The sequence below is a fragment of the Apteryx mantelli genome, chromosome 7 (assembly GCF_036417845.1).
Source record: "Apteryx mantelli isolate bAptMan1 chromosome 7, bAptMan1.hap1, whole genome shotgun sequence".
NCBI classification, from domain to species: Eukaryota; Metazoa; Chordata; class Aves; order Apterygiformes; family Apterygidae; genus Apteryx; species Apteryx mantelli.
This window is the reverse complement of record NC_089984.1, coordinates 7,124,059-7,144,123: the sequence shown is the minus strand read 5'-3', so window position 1 is coordinate 7,144,123 and position 20,065 is coordinate 7,124,059. Positions and strand designations below refer to the sequence as shown.

At 51.6% G+C, this 20,065-nt stretch overlaps 1 protein-coding gene across 3 annotated transcripts; it reads right to left on the bottom strand.

Moving 5' to 3' along the window:
- Positions 1–137: 137 nt before the first annotated feature.
- AIFM2 (apoptosis inducing factor mitochondria associated 2) lies at positions 138–8,076 on the bottom strand. Of its 3 annotated transcripts, none has more exons than XM_067299729.1 (9): positions 8,007–8,076; positions 6,968–7,179; positions 5,672–5,787; positions 3,910–4,029; positions 3,430–3,522; positions 3,007–3,115; positions 2,658–2,810; positions 1,741–1,941; positions 138–772 (listed from the first exon to the last, which is right to left on the bottom strand). In XM_067299729.1, exons 2-9 carry the CDS (start codon positions 7,140–7,142, stop codon positions 618–620), a joined length of 1,122 nt encoding a protein of 373 aa, XP_067155830.1. In that variant the 5' UTR covers positions 7,143–7,179; positions 8,007–8,076; the 3' UTR covers positions 138–617. The 3 variants fall into 3 exon arrangements, with proteins under 3 accessions (XP_067155830.1, XP_067155829.1, XP_013797843.1); XM_067299728.1 differs by lacking the exon at positions 8,007–8,076 and adding an exon at positions 7,775–7,831; XM_013942389.2 differs by lacking the exon at positions 8,007–8,076 and adding an exon at positions 7,273–7,438.
- Between the last annotated feature and the right edge of the window lie 11,989 nt (positions 8,077–20,065).

The window sequence follows — 20,065 nt, the reverse complement described above, 5'->3', positions numbered from 1 at the left end:
AAGTATTTGCTGTATCACACTTAACACACAAGTATCAGCTTTTGGCTGAAGTATAGTGCTGTGTAAGTGACAAATTAAAGCTGCTGAGGAGATGTAGCCACAAAGCTGCATTATACTCCGAATTCCAGGATTAGCCTTCTCAAGGCTTGAGACAGGCTTTCCAGAGGCAGTGTTGTGAGCCATTCTTCTTCTCCCTATAAGCTGCATCTGTACCAAAGTATTAAGTAGATACTGGTGATAAGTCACCTTTTAGAGGAGCAGGTGTGGAGAATGCTGGGGAAAAACACGCATAAGAACAAACAAACCACAGAGCTTTTGAAAATCAGTGTTTATTGTTACAAATCAAGGTAAACCAAACTTCTTGCTCAGAGCTGCCTCCACAGGGAAGTAAGGGAAACATTCCTCCCCTGCTTTTACCATGAGAGCTTCTGTGGCAATTCATTTGGAAAGTGCCTTCCTCCCCTTTACAGCAACACAGGGCATCCCTTTAATGCACCATGCTGAAGAGTGGCTTTAGGAGATGCTGTAGGAGACGGTATCAGTCTGTCCAGGCAATGAAAGTGCACCCTCACCATCTTCCAGTTTGTATAGCCCTTGCTGGTTTGTTATTGAGCTCCCTAGTAGGGCATTGTCTGCCCCATTGTCTTCCAGCTCTTGGAGACAAAAAGGTCCCGGCTCTTGGCAATAGTCACCAAGAGACGTCCCACATAGCAACCATTAATCTGGCCTATCCCATCATTCTTGCCCATTGAAAGCAGGAATGTTAGTGACCCTGGAAAGGAGATGCAGAGGAGTAAGTGCCAGTTAAAGTTAAGCAGTTTCCAAGCTAAGTATCAAACCCTACTACCTGTAGGTGTTGCGCTTCTCCCACCTCTCCCTCCCAACTTCTGAGCACAGTATGGCAAGCAAAAAAGCCAAAATTCTACAGATGCAGACCCAAGGAGAACTGCTTGCAACACTAGCCTTTCTACCATCTGCTCTACCACTTTCATTAATGAGATTGGTTTGTTCTTCCCCTCTTTTAGGGAAGGGTCAGCTTTTGGAAAACTGAAGACTAATTCTGATCTTCTAACTGAAGGAAGTCAGAGGAATTCATGTTGTTTTAGAGCTGTGCAACAGAAGGATTTGGCTGTCTGTGTTTGTGGCATAGAGTAACCCTCTCCTCTCAAGACCGAGTCCAAGAGATGCAAAAATACAAAGTTTAAAGTAGGCTGGGCAGCCATTCAAAAACTAAATGACTGTCCAGTTATCCTCCATCCATATGCAACAGCTTTCAAGGTTGAAGTTTAGTAAATATTTATGTCAGTTGCTAACTAATGAGATCCACCACCTGACTAGATTTTTCAGTTCGTGTTTGTGGTATAGTTTAAGGGGAAGAAGGGAGGAGAGAGTCAAGTCATTTCCTTGTTCCTAGGATTTAATTGGATTGTACGCAATTTAAAGAAAAGGAAACAAGTTTGACGAATAGAAGACACCCACCGGTAGATTTATCAGCAAGATGTTAGTGAAGAAAGGACATGTTGAGTACATAGACTGACACAGGTAATTAACTTCTACAGTGTCTTTGACAGAACTAAGATTACATCTAGGCTATATCGGTCAATAGTCAACCCCAATTGCAGGTCCCTTCATTTCCAGTTAGTGTCCCATGCAAGTTTCAATGTGTACGTGCTAAGCAGAGCTGTTCTCTGCAGAAGAGGAGCCCAACAGTTAAGGTAAGCTCTTACTGCCTGGCCTTACCTGGCTGGTAGGTTTTAAGAGACTTGTGTGTCAGGCTGTTGATGATATTTGTCACCACAATGTTGGCATGGAGCCCAGCATGGTAGGCCATCTTTGGTTCCTTCAGATCTGCACAGTCCCCAATGGCATAGATGTTCTCATAGCCTTCCAGTTGGAGGTGCTGGTTAACTTTCAAAGCACCGTTACTTGCCAGTTTATCCGCTGTTTTGCCAAACAGTAAATTTTCATAAGGATTTTTGAGTTGATTGCTAAGAGCCCAAAATACTGTTGACTGACATGTTTGGCAAGTCAGTATTTTTCCCCCTCTTTTCTACATGTCAGAGAAGAGATGTTTTCTGCTTCTCTGTAGTTAATTGTTGCACATTCTCAGGCAATCAGTTGTCCTGAAACATCAAAGTCATTAAGAGCTAATGTACACAGCCTGAGAAAAAACTGTATAATGGTCATACTGCTTCGTAGTTGTAGTGCTACAGCTGAAATTGGGCTATAAGAGGGCTCAAACTGAAGATGCCCTGTGACAATGATGGGGTCAGCACACTCAGCATTCCTGCTGTGCTATTTTTGCTCAGAACTCAGCAAACGTGTATTGAGGATGAAATCCTAGCCTTGGTGAAGGTAGGAGTTACCATCAGCTTCTGGGTTGAATCTGCCTCATGCTGAACTAGGACACTAGGGTTCCTTGGAAATAGTAGCAGAGGGAGCTGGAGAAGATTGTGGACCACGTGACATATGGTCTGCTCTGTAAGTTTCGAAAGATCACATTTCACAGTCAAGTATTTAATATCATGTTAGAGCATTTGCTGTATCATGGAATCACCATGCAGGATGTATAAGTTTGATTCCTAATGACACAGTAATCAAGTACAAGACATTAAAGAACTGTGTTGCTTCTCCCCTCACAGTGTTTTTTCACTTACCAAATGCACTGGCATACGCTGAAGAGTTAATCTTTATCCCTGTGCACAGGATCACCATGTCAGCAATAACCTCTGTGCCCTTTTCTGTCATTACTACCATATTCTTCTGGAACTGGTTTGGAGTGAAGTTCTCAAGGTTGCTGACCCTTTCACCTGTTGTAACAGAGAGCTCAGGGTCACAAACCTTCACTAGGCTGCCCTTTCCAGCTAGCCCAGTTGTAGCTAGAGAAACAGGAACTCAGGGCAACTGTGCTTAGTCAGAAGTCAGAAAGGGGTGCTTTGGCTAAGGAAAGAGCCGTTTGTAGAGCTTCGGAGTCTAACTCTTCAGAGGTAATTGTTAAGTACGTACTTAACAGGAGGCGCACTCCTTTCCTGAGGAGAATCTCTTTCACCTCCTGACGGACACTATGTAGCAGCTCCACTTCAGCTAGTGCAATTTTTGAGTGAATGAGGGTGACCTGTTGAGGACAAAACAGCAAAGTGGGGGGACACAGCAATGGGAGAGAATTCCCCACATGCAGGGCAGGAAGAGCAATAGCTAGCTTCCTTCCATCCCACTTAAGGCCTAAGGGGAGAGAGCTAATGAAAGGCCTCTGGGGCCAATCATTGCTGGTGGCAGGTTCTAGGAAGCTCTCAGAAGAGGAAGTCAGGTGAAGGCTGCCACTGTGGAAGCTCCTGATCTTCAGTGACCTGAGATACTTCCAGCAGGACCATCACAAAAGAACAGTCTCAGAAACATGGATGAAGTCAACTGCAACTAATATGCTACTACCTCTTTGGCTGGGTACTCTGTTTTGATCTCTGCAGCCATCTCGACTCCAGCAGAACCACCTCCCACAACCAGGATGCGCTGAGATTTTTCAATCTTGAAATAAACAAACTGATGTTACAAGAGAACTGTCAAATGCAGGAAGTCAGATACCGTCAGCCACTCAGTGAACAGACGTTTCTGCTATACAGCATTGGCTTAACAGCAGTAAGCCACCTAGTTTGTTAAGTGGAAACAAAGATGAGAACCAAGGCACTCTTCTTTTATATATCATAACATTGTTGAGCACTTCAGGTTTCCCCTTGTGCAGACATCTGATCGTCCACTGGGGCATGCAGAATGCTAGATGAGATAGCACATGATCCCTGTTCTGGCCTGGCCTCTTGTTCTCAAACACAGGTGGCTCCAGATATCCATAGTGGTATCTAGAACATGGAGGCTGAATTAAGGGAGGAAAGAAAAGGAAAGAAGTTGACTCCTCACCTCCTTGACCATGTCCTCATAGGTCTGGATGGCACTTTCCATGTCAATGACTTTGTTGAACTTCCCAGGGAATGGCCCATCACTGCCTGTTGCAAGAATGAGATGGGAGTAGTGAAGTTCCTGAGGAGGGCAGAGGGTAGAAGAGGATGTTAGACCTCTTAAAGAGAGCCTAAAACACAGTTGTTTCCTCCTGCATGCTATTCACTTATCTTCTCCAGCCCCCACTGACCCTCCTTTAATTAGGAAACCATTTGCCACTGTTAGAAAGTGACTTTAGGAAGAGACCTGATTCAGGTGAAGCCATGTAACTGCCTTTCTCAGGGTTTGAGAGAAGCAGTCCTCTTTGGATGAGCTGAGTGTTTTGAAAAGGCTACTGTAAGCTTACAGGAAACAACTCGAATTCCCCAGGGACAAGAAGAGCTCATGTTTAAGGGACATCAGTCTCTTTTCTAGGTCTAACAGCCTGAAAAGCTGTGAGCTGTGATGTTTATGTCCACCACTGAAGTTACCATCACAGTGGCTCCAGTGGTCAGCTGGAATACAGAGTTTAGAGTCTGGAGGGAGACACGTACACACAGCCTGACTGCTCTCCTTCACCCTCTTCTGAAGACTCTTGAGATGCTGGCTGAGAAGTTTCCAGAGCTGCTGCCCATGCTTTTTGCTGAGTTAGATAAGGATCTTTGAGCTCTAAGGTTACATGTTGAGCTCCAACCCCAGCCACAAAAGTAAAAGACCTGAGTGCTAGATGGGGTGCAATATTTACTGCACACTCATTCTAGTGCAGCTCTAGCCACTTAACTTGGATAGAGTGGATGCTGGTATTCAGTGCATACAGGCAAAGAGTCTCTCTGCCTGAGCTCTTCAGGATGACTAAATGCTATAATATTTCCAGAAATTGGTTTTAGAAGGGACAGTTGGGGGCCTGCTTCTCCCACGTTTCTGGGGCAGCCCTCTACAGAAGTAGGTCATTGGTTTCATTTCTCTCTACCTCCTGGAGCTGCAGGGCAAGTGTTAAGCAAGAGCATTTAGATACCTGCCCACAGATGGTAGAAGCCTAGGGGAAAACAATCAGTGCCTTTCGAAAGAGCTTGGCTTGTGACTTGTTTGGGGCCAAATGTTTCAGCCAACCTGAGGTTTAGATCAGAACAGGAACCCTGATGTGTGTGTGAACTCTGAGTCCAGTGGGTGTTTGATAGATCAGGGTTAGTGTGCTCATCTGAACTGCGCTTTAGGAGATTTTCAGGTTGTTTGCCACAATAGAACAGCATTCCCAGAGCTCATCCAACTCAAAGTGCAAAGTCCAGTTTGTGCCTTTCCCAGGATAGGATTCAATCCAAAACACACACGCTGTTGCGTTGCAGATGAAAGTTACACTGTTACTCCCATTCAGTAGGCGTTAAACTAGACCAACTTCTGTTAGAGCTGCCTCAGGCAAGACAGAGGCATATTTTGTGTGTCCAAATGCCCTGTGATCCTGCTCATCTTGCTGTGTTTCCCCAGAGGGACTCCAAGCACAGACAGCAGTTTGAAACCTTAATTTCAAGTCACTTCTCCAACCAGACATCCCCTGTTAAAGCCAAAATAGTCTAGATTTGGAGTACAGCATTCACATAGCCAATACATAGCTGAAGAACCCCCCCGAGGAGAGATTCACAACATGTTCTGTTTAAGACTGGCTTTCAGCATTAGCAAGTGATCCAGTAAATACAGTCAAGTTATTCATTACAAGTTACTACATCAGCTGTCACACCAGCACACCCACCTCACCGTCACTTAGCAAGACTTGTTGCTTCCCAGGGTCTATTCCAACAACTTTGCCTTGTCGAAAGCTGTCCCCAAAGGTGACAGAGAAGGAGATGAAAGTCTTCTTGGCAAATCCTGTAATAAGAGGAGACACCAGGGAGAAGATCTCCCTATGTAAAAGTTAGGAAGCCTCTATTCCTTTCTCTCCTCAAGTGATCCTTGCTCACATGAAGAACATTGAATGCAACTAGGACTACAGGCTGGGCCTCTCTCCTGATAACGTGTTATTACTGCCCAGCAATAAGCTTCAGGATCATTTCCTTCAGATTTGACAACACAAAATCAGCCCCTCGGAGGTCAGGTGACATTTCTTAATAGATTATTTAATGTAAATCTAGTTTGTCTTGCTCCCTGTATAGAATCTCTTTTACTGATTTGCCAGTTACAGCTTCACTGTGGTCCGGGGCTTTTCAGATAGGATGACAGAGGCCTTTCTTCATGGTATTTAGTTCTTGGACCAAACTTTTGCAATAATTTTGATGCTTGTTCCCAGCCTTGAGTGCTGGAGTTTTCCCCTAAATCCCCAGGTACTGGAGTACCCAAAACTCTTAAGTGTAATCCCAGCATGAACCCTGCGGTGCAGACAAGCTCATTGACAGAATGCTATAACCTGTGGCCTCGCAGTTACACTGCTCAGCATCTCAAGTACCAGATGGAGAGAATCGTGCCACTCAACTGCCCCTTCCAGCTACTGTTTGTTTTAACTTAGTCACCTTCTATCCTTTGAGGAAAAAAGGCTCTGAATAGTTAGCACTCTCAGTTTTCCTGTGGGCAATGGGTTGTTTGCAGTGTAATCCTACAGAAACAAAGCCAGCCTGATCACAAGGAGGTGGCCTACCCTTTTGCCTCAGGGAAGGGCGCTTATCTGCCTCCATGCCCTTCCACACTGTTTGCATGAAGGCAAGGACTTCCACGTCATCCTGCAGCAAGCTCCTTCAGAGAGCTGAAGGCTCTCAGAAGCCAACAGAGGCCTCTGGGTTTGCTGAGCTATGGTATTAGCTTAACACAGATGGTCTGTGGGTCCTCCCAGAACTAGGTATTTCTTTTCCAGACAGAAAATGTCAAATCTTCCAACTGGGGCAGGGAGGGCACTTTTTTTTAGCCTGTTCCTCATTCTTCCCTGAGCACTGGTGAGTGGCTGCAGTCAAGGCTGGATTATGGTTAGACAGATCTCTGGTAGGGTATAAGAGATTGCTGACCTACGAGGAACCAGGCAGGGGGAAAGCTTGTGGTGATGTGGCTGTTAAGACCTTACCGCTCTCCACTGAGGCCCGGAGGGCACCGACGTTGTGATGGAAAGCATCTCTCATATCCACCAGCACAAAGGGGATTGCCCAGGACTTCAGCTGGCTGGCAGCTGCGATGCCTCCAAAGCCGCCTCCAACAATCACAACGCGCACAGAGTCGTCCACAGACAGCTTGGAGCCCATCGTGGGCAGCACAGCTTGTTTTGGAGGAAGAGAAGAACTAGAGGGGGAGAGAGGAAGAAGCAGTTCAATGAGTGCCCCTTTCTGAGTACAAGGTGCTTCATCGTCGCTTGAGATGGACAAGATTACCGACACTTAACTCTGGCAGCAGCCCAGCTTCAGGGCAGCTCAGGAAAAGAGACGGGCCACTGCCACAACAGCCCGCTTCATGCTCCAGCTTGCCTTCTGGTTGTAGTGCCAGCTCTCCTGCAGCGACCTCGCTTCACAGCGCAGAGCAGTTGCAACACCCCACCGGGCAGGGCAGGGCAGGCCTCTACGAGGAGGGAGGAAGGGGAAGCCTGCAGCCCTGCCGTGCTCGCCGCCAGCCTGCCGGGGATGGCGACACGGCCTCCGGGTCCGCGAGCAAAGCGCCCGCAAAACCGCTCGCGTCAGGCCTCCGAATGCGGCGACCGCCTCGGCTGCGCGAGGGGGCGGCAGCCCTCCGCCCGCCCCGGGGAAGGGACAACAGCACCCCGGCCGCCCCAACGGGAGAGGAAGAGCAGGAGGGAGGGAGGGATGGAGGGAGGGAGGGAAACCCCCGGGGAGCCGCGGCACGGCGCTCCCGTCCCCGTCCCGTCCCGTCCCGTCGCACTTACCGGCGGCAGCAGCGGTGCCCGCAGCCCGGCCCGGCCACCTTTATCCGCCCCGCTGACTCAGCGCGGCACCCAGCGCGGGAGGCGGGCCGGGCCGAGCCGAGCCGCACCGCGCCGCCCCCGGCCAGCCCCGCCGGCCGCTCCCGCACGGCCCCGGCCAAACCTTCCTTTTGCTACGCCAGGCCGCGGGCCCGCCAGCCCTAACGGGCTGGTAGCGGCGGGAGGCGGCACGCACCGGGAAACACCGCCAAGCTGCTTCAGCGATAGGTCTCGGGGAGGAGAACGCAAACTCTGCCAACGCTGTCTTCCTGCTAAGGCGAATCAGTCACACAGACGCGCAGCAATCCCAGCCCCGTGACTGGGTGCAGTTGCCTGTCTGACCCACTGACAGAGGCAGGGCGTCCGCCGGGGCCGGGGCTGGGGCCGATGCTGAGCGCAGGGCTTTGGGGATGTCAGCTCTCTGCGGGGCCTCTTGGATGCCCCGTCACAGTGCAGAAGGGGTGACGGGTGCACATCCCCCCCTCTGCAGCAGCAGGTCCGGGGCTGGTTTTGTTACTGTTCGTATATCCATCTCCTGCTCTCCCTTTCCGCCTCTCCCTGTGCCGTGTTGTTGGCATGTTTGCAGAGCTGCCAGCTGGTACACTGTTATTTCGGTAATGCTCCAGGTGGGATTTCTTAGGTGTGAGCCCAGCCTGGGAACCTTTAGCTCTTTCAGGTGAGGAAAGGCAGCCAGGCAAGAAGGAGCACAGAGCCGTGCTTCCTGCCAGGGCATGGGGAAGGCAGCACGGTCTGGCCAAGCGAGCACCAGAGTCTGAAGTACTGCAGATTTCCCCTTTTACCTTTCTTGAGGCCCCCTGCATACTTCCCCAGGTAGAAGGGTGACTGTAACGATCGTTGCCCTGGCGGGGTGAGCCGGTCTGCTTCATTGGCTCTGTCTGATTTAGCTGGAGCCCTGTTCAGCAGCTGGTGTCTCAGGATGCTGGGGGACCAGAAGGCGGCATGGATCTGTTTGCCTTGGCACTGCTCCATCCTGCTAACACAGCGAAAGCACTGTCAGTATCCACCCTGGCTGATCCAGCGCTGGCTGAGGTTTTGCTCGTCAGCGGTGCCTGGTGCCACATAGATCTCTCTGCAGGGCTGCAGAGAGGCCTTGCGGCAGCTCTTTCCCTCCGTGGTTTTCCTAGGTTTGGTACTTTCCTAGAGCCTCTCAGGAAGAGCCATGTAGGCCAGACCTTGACTCCTAATGGGGAAAATGAAGTCAAAAACAGTGAAGTTTTTCAGGTCCTTGCTATGCCATAAAGAAGGTTTCTTTACAGAACAGCCTGACACCCATGACTGAAAGAGATTCAATCCCATGAGGCCGCTCCTATGAGAGCCCTAGTTGCCTGTACAAACCAAGGGCTGTGTTTTCAAACCAGCTGGCAAACACTGCCCAGCTGAGCCTGCCCACTTGGCGAGTGCAGTAGCTGCAGCCTGGCAGGAGCAGGCTGCTGACGCTGCGCGAGTGCTGCGAGTGAGGCCGCCGCTCTGCAATGCAAAGCCCTCTCTGGCTACGGCAGCACCAAGGCCACAGACTCTGCTAATGCGGAGGTTGGGCGGTCAGTTTTGCCAGCCCTGAGCATTAAAAGGTGATGAGCTCATCTTTAAAAAAAGAAAAAGTCAGGAGAGGGGTTTATTTTGTTTCTGAAATTTCATGACCTTTGGGCTCTCTTTATCCACCTTGGCTAGTCTTTTGGCAGGTATGAATGTTGTTTAAATGGATATTGATTCAATGTCCCCTTTTTTTTGGCAGTCGGTGGCTGGGTGGCGGAAGGGTGCCCTGCTCCTGCCCTGGCTGGGGGAAGGCCGATGAATTTACATTTTAGCTGCCCTTGGAGGCTGTGCTGCAGGGAAGCTGTGTCAGAGAGGAACGTGAAGCAGGGACTCCCCACCCTGCGCTGCTTTTAGCTGGAGGATCTTGTCAAGAAACCCACGAATGGGCCGAAACGGGAGGCTGGAGGAATAAAGCAATCAGTGGATGGATCAGCTTTTCACTGGGGCTGGATTCCTTCCCCATAGTTCAGTCTTTCATAGCTCCACCTTTCTTTTTGCTGTAGCCCACTCCCTTCACCAAGAGAAATGGTTCCACTGGAGAAAGAAATGAAACCATATCTGCTCCGAGTGGCAGCAAGAGAAGGAGCTCAGAGAGGGCTGTGGGAGAGGGACCAAGGTAAGATGAGCCCAGCATCACCATGGCACAGATACTGGGGTGTAAAGAAGAGTAGGGAAAGGCAAATCTTTATGAGGCTTGGAAGGTGGCTATGGCTCCTGGAGAAGGAGAGGAGAAAGCAGAAAAGGAGGTTTAGAGTAAAAAGGACATCCAGATCATGTGTTTTCACAGCACAGAAATTACCCCTAAGACATTCGGCTCTTGTGGCATTCCAGATAAATATAGCTGGCTGGCCATGTGGATAAATATAGCTCCTGTACACACTGCAGTGCTGTGAGCTGACAAAGCTGTCCCCACACTCTCTCGTGTGTGTTGATTTTGAAGGCCACTTTCCACTCCTCTTTCCACCTTTAGCAAATGCTGGCTCAGTGCTGAAGCCCACTTCCAGCAGAGTCAGGAGCAAAGCAAAGCTCCCCTGAGCCTCAAAGGTGTGAGATGTTCGAAGCTGGAGGTGGGAAGGAATTTGCATCTTTTTTGGGAAAGAGGTGCACTGCTGTAATGGGGCTTGGACTCAGGGTTGCAACCCCCCGAAGACTTTGACAGTCGCACAAGGAGAGCTGAGAGGGAGTCACCGTTGCAAGGCCCCTCTGTGGATATCAGCTCCGCTTGCAGAGAAATCCTCTTCGTGGCCCTTTGCCTGGAGATCAGTCGGTCATTGCTGCCACGGGAGATGAGCAAAGCTCTCTACTCTCCTTGAGAGCAGCCACCTTGCAGGGGAGAAGCGAGAGGTTTATCCCACAGCGTATTCAGCCTGTGGCCAGCGTGGTCCAGCGAAGCAGTCAGATGTGGTGTGCCTGAAGCTGAGCTTTCTCCCTTGGGTGTTGTAATCTGGCTTTTGGCTCCAGGTAACTTCCAGGACTGAGAGGTAGAAAATAATAACTTGTGCCAAAAGTCAGGAGTGAAGTAGCACCTTGAGGGCATATTGTTAGGATGCTGTCACGGTTCCCTGTGGTCTGGGCAGGAGTCTGTGCCACTGCTCTGTGCTGTCTGAAAAATAGCTGTGACTCCTAGCAAACGTGTAGCCTTGAACGTGGGCTTCTCTCCGCCAGAGGGTGCAGCTGGCTCAGCCGTGGGGCCACCACAGCGCGGGGACCTGGATGTGGTGGGTGTCTGAATCCGGTGTGTGGCGCCGCACACCCACCCCTCCGTCCTGGGAAGGGCACCGGGGAGCCAGAGGGAGCGCGGGGAAGGGCGGCAAAGGGGCTGAAAGCATGGGGGCTCTTCTGCACCACGCACTGGGGCTTTTCAGCCTGGCAAAGGAATGAGTGAGGAGGGATGTAACAGCAGACTGTAAAGCCAGGAGCGGAGAAGGATTGTTGGTAGGAAAGCACAAGGCCTTGGTGAAATAAGCCAGTGGCAGCTTTGTACTTTTTGTTACATAGGACTTGACTGGAGGACGCTAAAACCTTAAACAGGGCAAAATCATTCCGATTAATCCAGGGAAGATAAATCCTCTAGAGCTGCTAAACACAGAGACACCGACTCTGGCCAGGAAGTCCTGGAGCCACGAATGGCTGGAGGCTGGGACGTATCCCAGGGGAGATACGGCTCTGAGTCTCATCTTTGTACTCTCTCCTGGTACCTGCACTGGTCACCAAACTGTAAAGAGACTCCTGAATGGCCTTGGGATGGCCAGATTTTGGGAAGGAAGTTCAGTGCAGCAGCTGGAACTGTATCCATTGTAAAGGGATGAACTCAGCAATCTCTCACACTTGATTTAAGCTCTTCCCTCAAATTGCATGGACAGTTCTTTTTCCCACCCTGTGTTTATGAACCCATCCCCTTACTAGCAGGGTTGTTCTTACCTGCACAACTCCCCCTTGCATTTCATCTCGCTGAGCACAGCTGGAGCAAACCCAAAGGCGCAAGTCTAGAAGATGGAGAGGCTGAGGATGTAATTGCCTCTTCCCCTGTGCTACTCATTTCCCACTTCCTCCTGTACCTACGTGGCCAGCTCTTGCTTTTACAGTGGCAGTTCTTCCCCCATAATGTCAGGAATTGCATGCATTTTACAGCAGATACCCACTACCGGGAAAAATTGAGCACTGCAATGTCCCTATTTTTCCTAATCATGTATTTTTTCCCACCGCAGGGATGTTTCCACCAGACCTCTCACAAAGAAAAAGATACTGTCCCTTCCCTAACTTGGCCAGTCATAAGGCAAATGTCTTCAAACTGCCTCCAAGGCAAAGGCAAAGCATCTCCATGCACTGCCAGGGGCAGGTTTGGTTTTCATTTGCGTGCACGCAAATTGAGGCAAAGTCACTAGGAAGGACAAACCTTCAGAACCAGGTGATGTTTCTGCCACCAGGTAATGAAGACTATCAGGTGAATCTAGTTTTACATCAGAAGATCAGGGCTATCTTTCAGCCGAACGCTGCTGCTTCTGAAAAACCTCCAGGCCAGTGTGTTGGAGACACACCAACAAGAAAGGCAGCGCCAATAGCAAAAACAGTGCCCAAACCAAACAGCTGAGGTAAAAGAAGCCTTTATGAAAGACTCAGGAAATGTCACATCAAACTATTGGCGAATGGGAAAAAACTTTGAATGCTGAAACTGTGGTTGGGAGAGAGCGTTCTGTGCGCAGGTGCGTGTTCAGCATTGGCAAATATTGTTGCATACCTCCTTGTTTTGCTGTTATTTCTCTGGCTGTCTGCAAACAGATGCCTGCAGTAAGAGCCAGCCAGCTTCAGAAAGGGTTTTGTCTTCTGCCAGTGATCTATATGGCAGAGGCACCTGGGGAAACTGGGAGCTAGTGGAGGAAGGAGGGGGCAGCAATCTGCCTCCCCTTACTTCTTCCAGGCTCCCTGGTCCTCTTCATCGCACCTGCCCCGTGGATTATATGCTCACCATGGGATGTCGTGTGGGCAGCGGGAAAGAAGAGGCATAGGGAAGGGGCTCCGTGGGACGCTCTTGTCCCACCTCTGCATTTCCATGACAAGCCAGGAGTTAGCATCACGTCTCCTGGCAGGGGACTTCTTTCTGCCTTTCTGAGTTGCATTCAGGCTTTCTCGTGCTCTGCGTTTTTGTCCTCTGAAAGCGGATGCAGGGTTTTGCAAGACATGACGGAGGTATCGTTTTTAGCCAGGTTTTTTCACATGCAGGCAGTCTGTGTATACACCTGTCCCTGCATCCTCTCCAAATTGGCTTTTATCCAGCGTCAGCCAGATCTGATAGACATCCCTCTGAGTATGATAAATCGAAGGGTGGGTACAACGATGCCGCGCGGGAAGACCTAAGGCAAGCGTCCATGCTCTGCTGCTGCAGAGCAGCTGGTTGCGTTACACGGTTGCAGCAGGTATGGCTGGAGAGTTCAGAAGGGCAGATCAGCTCTAAACGCTCCTGGCAATTATTTCTCTAACCTGTTCCCAAAGCCCTTTGGCCACAGAGACCCCAGCACCCCCAGGCAACCTCTGAGCGCTTTGCTATCCTCATCCTCTGAAAGCTTTTCTCCCTTGAAATGCCGTGCAAGTGTGTGACTCCTTGTCCTGCCCACTGTGGGCATCAGGGGAGTTTATTCTCTTTATCTTGGCACTAGCCCTCACATGTTTGAAGGCTGTTAACATGCCTCGCTTTGTTCTTCTCTTCTCGAGAGCGTTGCTCTCCCCCCGAGGCCATCCGCCAAGGCCCCCGTCCCTCCCAGCCGAGTTCGGGCTGCCTGAAAGGTCTTGCTTGTATCCCTACCAACTTCTGTGCAGTAAAACCAAACAAAACTGCTCCTAGCTGCGTCGCTTCCTGCCTCGAGTGCAGAAGGGAAACGTCCCTTCATAGAACATAGAAAACATACAGATCATCTGAGACTTACAATAAATGTGTTATCGAACTCACTGTGGAGTAGTTACTCCCAAGGAGACTCTGTGACTGACGGCCTAGCTGCCTCTCTCTGCAAAACCTGAGGACGAGTGTGTTTGTGTGAAAATTTGGCTCTTTTCCAGCTATATCAGTCACCTAACGCAGTATACTCCTTCTGCCCGCAGGCTTTTCTGGATGTCACCCTTAGACGGTCACAGCTATGACAACATCTCAAGGTTGTGCTTCAAGGCAAGGGTATTTGTGCGTCCTCCAGAAATCAAAGTAAGGGATTGCTTTCTGCTTGACAAACTGCGTCCCCCAGTCTTGGTATCTCACCTGCGGCTCCCCATTTTGTCTGGGGGTGGACACGGTGACCTAATAACTCCTGTGCACCTCAGGGACCTTTGCAGCAGCCCAGGGTATAGAATCGGGTTAATCCAGGGCAATGAATTGCCTGGAAACACTAATTTGGACCAATTCCTGGCTTTTCTTCATCAACACTGGCTATTTTTTTTACTTTACAAATAAAATTTACTTTTAACAAAAATCAACAATGTTTTTTTTATTTATTCTTTCCCCAGCAAACCTCATTTTTCATTTCCGTTTTCCTGTGACATCAGCTAGCAAACACCAGCCCCTGGCAGGTTTCCATAAACCACAGCCCTCAGCACCAAAATCGCCTTATTTTTGTCAGCCTGGATAAACTAATCACGTGTATTTATAGACAGTGCCTGTGTATGTGCCAGCTCATAAATTGGTTGCAGATCCCGCTGGGAAGGGGATTCAGGAAAAACCCAAAGGTGAAACGCGTCAGTCTCTGCGATTGAACCAATCTTTGTATCTAGCAAGCGATGAAGAAACGGCCTCGGGTAGCTGCTACCAGGGGTCCGGTTTGTCCTCGGGCGTCACCACAAGACTATTCTCCTTGTTCCCTGGCTATGAAGCAGGCTTTGTGCAGGGACATGGCTTTAGGAGGGGGGTTGCTGCAGGCCGGCCCACCCGGCCGAGGCAGAAGGGCTCTCACGACGCCCCCGGGCTCTTCCTGCCGGCCCCGCAGCCCTGCCGAACCCGCGCCGCAGCCCCCGCGCTTCCCCTCTCTGCAGCGCCGAGGCTCCTCTTCCCCTGCGCACCACCGGAGAGCGGACGGAGCTGTTGTGAGAGCTCCCACTTTTCTCTTCCAGTAGAGTGAAACAGCTGAATTCCCACCTCACCTACTGCCACAAGTGTGATGAGTTTCCCAGGCTCGGAGAGCTCTGGCCGCAGGGTTTGTCTCACCTAGCATTGCCCATCTAGACGTTATGAATCTTGCCTAAGGCAGATGCCCAGGCCCACCGCAGACATGGGTGTTTCGGGGAACGCGGTGCAGCGTGGAGCGCCGCCAGCCCAGGCTCGGTGCGGTCTCAGGAGCCGGCAGCCCCCAGGCACAGGGCGAGCACGGGCAGAGCCAGGGCTCTCCTTCTCCTTGGGGGAAACCCCTGCTCAGAGTGCCTCAGCAGAGCAGCTCCGGCAACTACCTTTGGTTTTCTGAAAGGTGTAAATCTTCACTCCCCTCCAAAGCCAAACACGTGGTGGCTACTAGTAATTTTGTAGAGATGCTGTTTTGTAGGAATTAGTCACTTATTGTGCTGCGATCCAAGCAGGTGCAAAGAGGATCTTAATAAGCTTTATCGGGATTAGCCAGTTTGCTATAAGGATTGCAAAGACATCTCTGGTGATGCTCTGCTGCTCTGCAGCAGGAGGCACAGTGGTTAGGTGACACTTTTTTCTTATGGGCCAAAACTGACACAGTATAGGAATAAAGGTGGCATTAATTCTCATGGGGTGGTAGAGAAGCAGAAAAGATGCCACTAGTTGGGTTTTCCTGAGGAATAGTGATAGAGGAGGGGAGAGGGTCTGGGCAAGTCCTACTTTTCCCTTTGCTCGTGGGGCAGGTTCCAAGAAAGAACAGCTTTCACCCCCAAATTGTGGGAGCGCACTTACCCCCCAGTATTTCTTTACAGTGAAAGCACAGCATATAATAAGACTGTGTCCTTAAAAAAACAATCTCACAGACAGACAGCCTTTGTTTGAAAGGTGTAATTACAGGATAAATATGGGACGTGGACCAAAAAAATGTGGTCTGGTCAGGCATGCCATCTCTTAAAAAAAACAACAGAAAACAAGGCTGTCATTTAATTCTGAAATGTCTGTGTGTGCTGCAGCCTCTGGTCCCTCACTGGCCTGCAGGTCCAAACTCTGACCAAGGGGAAAGCTAGCGTCCAGGTGGTGCAGCCATATAAATGCACCAGCTCCATACAGGAACGGCACCGAACACGACGATCCTCACTGCCCTCCTGGTCCCCCGGAGGCCCCAACTGTGCTTGGGCTACAGGTTTCCTTCTCAGTCCCAGTGCAGAAATCCCACCTGATAGTGTAGTGAGGGGACACGGGGGATTAGCTCATCCAATCCCCTTAAACCGAGCTCGAGCAAGAGAAGGGGGTGGTGGGTGAGGACAGCCAGCAGAGCAGCAAGGATTCCCAGTGTTTGGGACAAGCCTCATTTATGCGGACTAGTCTGTTGGTTTGACTTCATGGCTCAGCAAACACCTGCTGGGCTGGTTACTGGTAACACTTTTTTTACTGAGCCTAAGTCCACGATGATCTAAGGTGATATTTCAGAGGCTTATCTGCCTAGACCACACTGTCTTACTTAACAGGTACTGGCATCTTCTGATGTTTTGCCCTCCATACTTGTGTAACTTCTAACATAGCTGCTCTTTCTAGCAAACATTAATTGCTCTCTGTGCTAACTTCCTCCAGAAGGCCTTTCCCGATGGGGCCTGCCTTACCCATCATTGCTTCGTTTTCCATTTTGACCCTGTTTCCTTTCACTTTGAAAGCATTCGACTCCCTCTGCACCCTGTTGCAGCCCCCTTCTCCGCACCCGGCTGTCCTGGGGCTGGCATCCACCCCACTAATGCCATCGTTCCCAGAGCCCCAGACGTCACCGCCAAAACACCCTGCTATTTAAAGACCAGAAGAAAACTAGAGTAGGGTATAATAATAAGAGAAAATGCTGATACCCCCAGTTTACAGGGTCACATTAATGTGCTTCATCAGCGGGAGAAGTTGAAATGGCTGCTGATATTTTTCCTACAGGTGAGTGATTTTTGGAGCCTCCTTCAGATGCCGGTAGTTGACTCCAACTCAAACAAGGATTGTCTCTCCACGGCAAACCCAGCCACGCCAGCACAGCTCCAAACAAGCCCCGAGTGTCTCCGAGGCAGAGGCAGAGAAACAGCAGGGTGTACCTGCTGGTCCAAAGTCAAGTCTGGATTAGACCGGCAGAGGAAAACATTAACTAGAGAGATCCCATTTAGACTGGGATCACTATATATGTAACTTATTAAAGCTATTGCTGATTCTACATCGTCTCCTGCCACCTAAGGTAACCCCAGTGAGAAGAAGCAGGCATCAGCTGATGCCAGCGTGTGCAGGCTGCCTGTGGGATGTGTGTCCCCCTGCTGCTCTAGGCTAACGTGCAGGAAATGTCTCTCTGGTGACAGCGACCATCTGCAGAACCCACCCTGATTTCCCCCAAAACATAGCCCTGGAAGGTAGGGCCTGTGCCAGGCGTTACAGCGTCTCTGGGCCAGTGACACCAGCGGGAGCACAGATGCAGGCACGGATGTGCTTGGGAGGGGTTATGAAAGGGGAGGGAGCACCCCCAGATTTGAGAAGTAAGGGACTGGAGTGTGTGTGTGTGTGGGGGGTGTTTTAGGGTAAGCTTGGCTCTTGGGAGATGTCTTGCTGCCACAAGTTAACATTTCTCGGGAGGAGGGGGTTTGCGGCATCGGTGCGTGGGGTGACCCTGCTGCTGCCTCTTTACCTGCAGTGAGATGTGTCTGAGTGGAGCGGTTCCCTCAGATGTGCTCGTTATCAGGTGTGCCCTCGTCTTCAGGTGTTGCCTGTTGCTGTGGTTTTCTCAAGTCACGGTTGTTTCCCCAAATTTGTGCTTTTTGTCCTCCAGAGCATGAGCCACAGAGGGGCCGGCAGTGGTCGGGGCAGGGTGGGCAGGAGGTGCCTTCACCCTGCTGCGTGAGCGCGTATCTGTGGGATCTGGACCAGAGATGGGTTTGGTGTGCTGTGGCCTTGTTGCCTTTCCTAGTGGTTTTATTGGCATGGTTTGGCTTTACCCAGCCTGCAGTTTTATTAACTTGTTGCAGCTTAATAACGAGGGTGATGGCAGGCATGATGCCAGCAGCCTGGGGGACCATTCCCAAGGGTTAGAGGGGGCTCCCCGGCTCTAAAAACACTGCTGGTACTGGCTGTACAACCCGGTGCCAAGCTGCAAGCAGGCGTAGTGCTGGGCTGGGGAAACGGGAGAGCCTCCAGGCTGGAAAGACGCATGGCTGCAGCCAGCGGGAGATGCCCAGAGGGAGCGTGAAACTTGTCTCTGGGGGCTGGAGAAGACTGTCTCTTCTTTTCACGACATCCAAAGAAAAGCACATGCCTGCTTAAACGTCTCCCTTTGTTCAGCCTGCTCGGAGGTCCTGCTTTCAATTAGAGGCGCCTTCGCTAGAAAGAAGTGTTTTCAAGGATATTGTGTGCTTTGCCTGAAATACTGGGATGTGCATCCTGCGTGTTTGCAGGAAACAGGGGACGCTTGATGGACCATCTGTGCCTGGGCAATGCTGGGACCTCGACTAACGGTGGAGATTCCCCCAGAAATGAAGGACTGGTGGTTAAATGGCTGTTTGGTCCTTTTGTGCAAGGTGTCTCAGCCAGCTGGAGATGCTGCCTTGCCGAGAGAAGACCTCAGTCGCATTTAGCACAGCTTTGGGATTACTCGCGCTTCCGGAGCGCGTTATGAGCCAGGATTTGGCCTAAGAGATTAGGCAGGTGATGTCTTAGTACAGGAGTTTCTCGCCTAGGAGGGGATCGGAGGGAGCTGCCTTGAAGAGCCCAGCGGCTGCCTTCGCATCCTGCTCCGTCTGCTCTAGACATGTCTTTCAGTCCGTGCCTGGCCCCGCATGGCCGTGGCTTGTTTTCCCTGGAGCACAAACGCGGCCCTGCTCTAGGAGAGGCTCCCAGAGGCAGCGCAGGCGGCTCCGCAGCCGGGCGGTTGCCTGCGGCCTGAAGACGGCGAGCAGCACTTAACTGGAGGAAATTGGGGGATAAGGGCAGCTGAGCGTCCCCCCGCACCCAGCAGCACGGTTCTGCGGAGGTGCCGGGCGCCACAGCAAACTCCGCCGGGAAATGCCCGCAGGGTGGTTCGGAAAGAGCAGATAAGGTCGGACAAGGACGGACGGACGGATGCCAGGGCGAGCCCTGAGCGGGCGGCGGGGCAGCCTCGCGGGCCTGCCTGGGACGAAGGGCTCGTGGCGGGGAGCATCCGATGTCCTGCCGCACGCGGTGTCTTGGTAAACGCTGTGGCTGCGGTCTCGAAAGGAGCCGTGGGCCCGTCACCGGGGTTCCTGGCCTTCCTGGGGACGGTCTGTCACCCGCGTGACTTAGCTCCCGCGCCGGAGTCCTGGCTCGCGATTTTCGGCCGGCGCTATCTCTCTGGGGGCTGCTGAGGCGTTTCTCGACGTGAGAATTAAATCCATGTTTGCTCGGTCAGTGTCCGGAGCAACCGTGCTGGAAGCCGTCTCGCCTCCCCGCTCCCTCTGCTGGGGCTCGTTCCCGGCTCTTATCAGCGGGGGTTGCGCTCCGCTCCGTGTCGTGTGGTTCCCGTAACTGCTGCTTGGGACTTGGCAGCCTTCCCTCTCGTGGCAGCCGCGGAGCTTTCCAGCGACATGCCTTGCAGATTTTTCCCAGCCCGGAGCGCATCTGCGGGATATCCAGCTGAACTCGGTGACCCTTCCACTTTCCCGGCAGGAAGCTTAAAAACAAAACCCGATTCACTCGGGAAGCCGAGGGCTGCTTGTTATTCCAGCGGGGCTGGAGAGCTGCGCGCGGGACGGGGAGGAGACGCCGCGCAAACAAAGTGGGAAGCGGGAGGCACCGGCGCCAAGCCCGAGGCGGCAGCTCTCCGTCCGCCCGGCGTTTCTGCTGCCGCGGGGGCCGGTCGCTGTTTCTGCAGGGCCCCAGGGACAGAAGCCTCCCTAGAGGTCTCGCCTCGGGCTTGCACACGTGCATAAGCATAAAGAAAAGCCCGTTTTCGTACCCCCTCCCGAGCCGGCCGGAGTCGAGGGTCTTGGACTCATCGGAGCCGCTCGCATATTGAGAGCAGATGCTCCGCAGCGAGCAAGGCGGCCGTGCTCGGGAGGCGAGGCGAGCGGGAACCCGGGAGCGGCGGGAGGACGGCCGCC

Coding starts and splice junctions, on each gene's coding strand:
- AIFM2 (XM_067299729.1), bottom strand. CDS start 7,142: ATGGGCTCCAAGCTGTCTGTGGACGACTCTGTGCGCGTTGTGATTGTT. Junction 5,788..6,967: donor CCGGGCCTCAGTGGAGAGCG/GTAAGGTCTTAA, acceptor CTCTTATTACAG/GATTTGCCAAGAAGACTTTC. Junction 773..1,740: donor TCTTAAAACCTACCAGCCAG/GTAAGGCCAGGC, acceptor TCTCCTTTCCAG/GGTCACTAACATTCCTGCTT.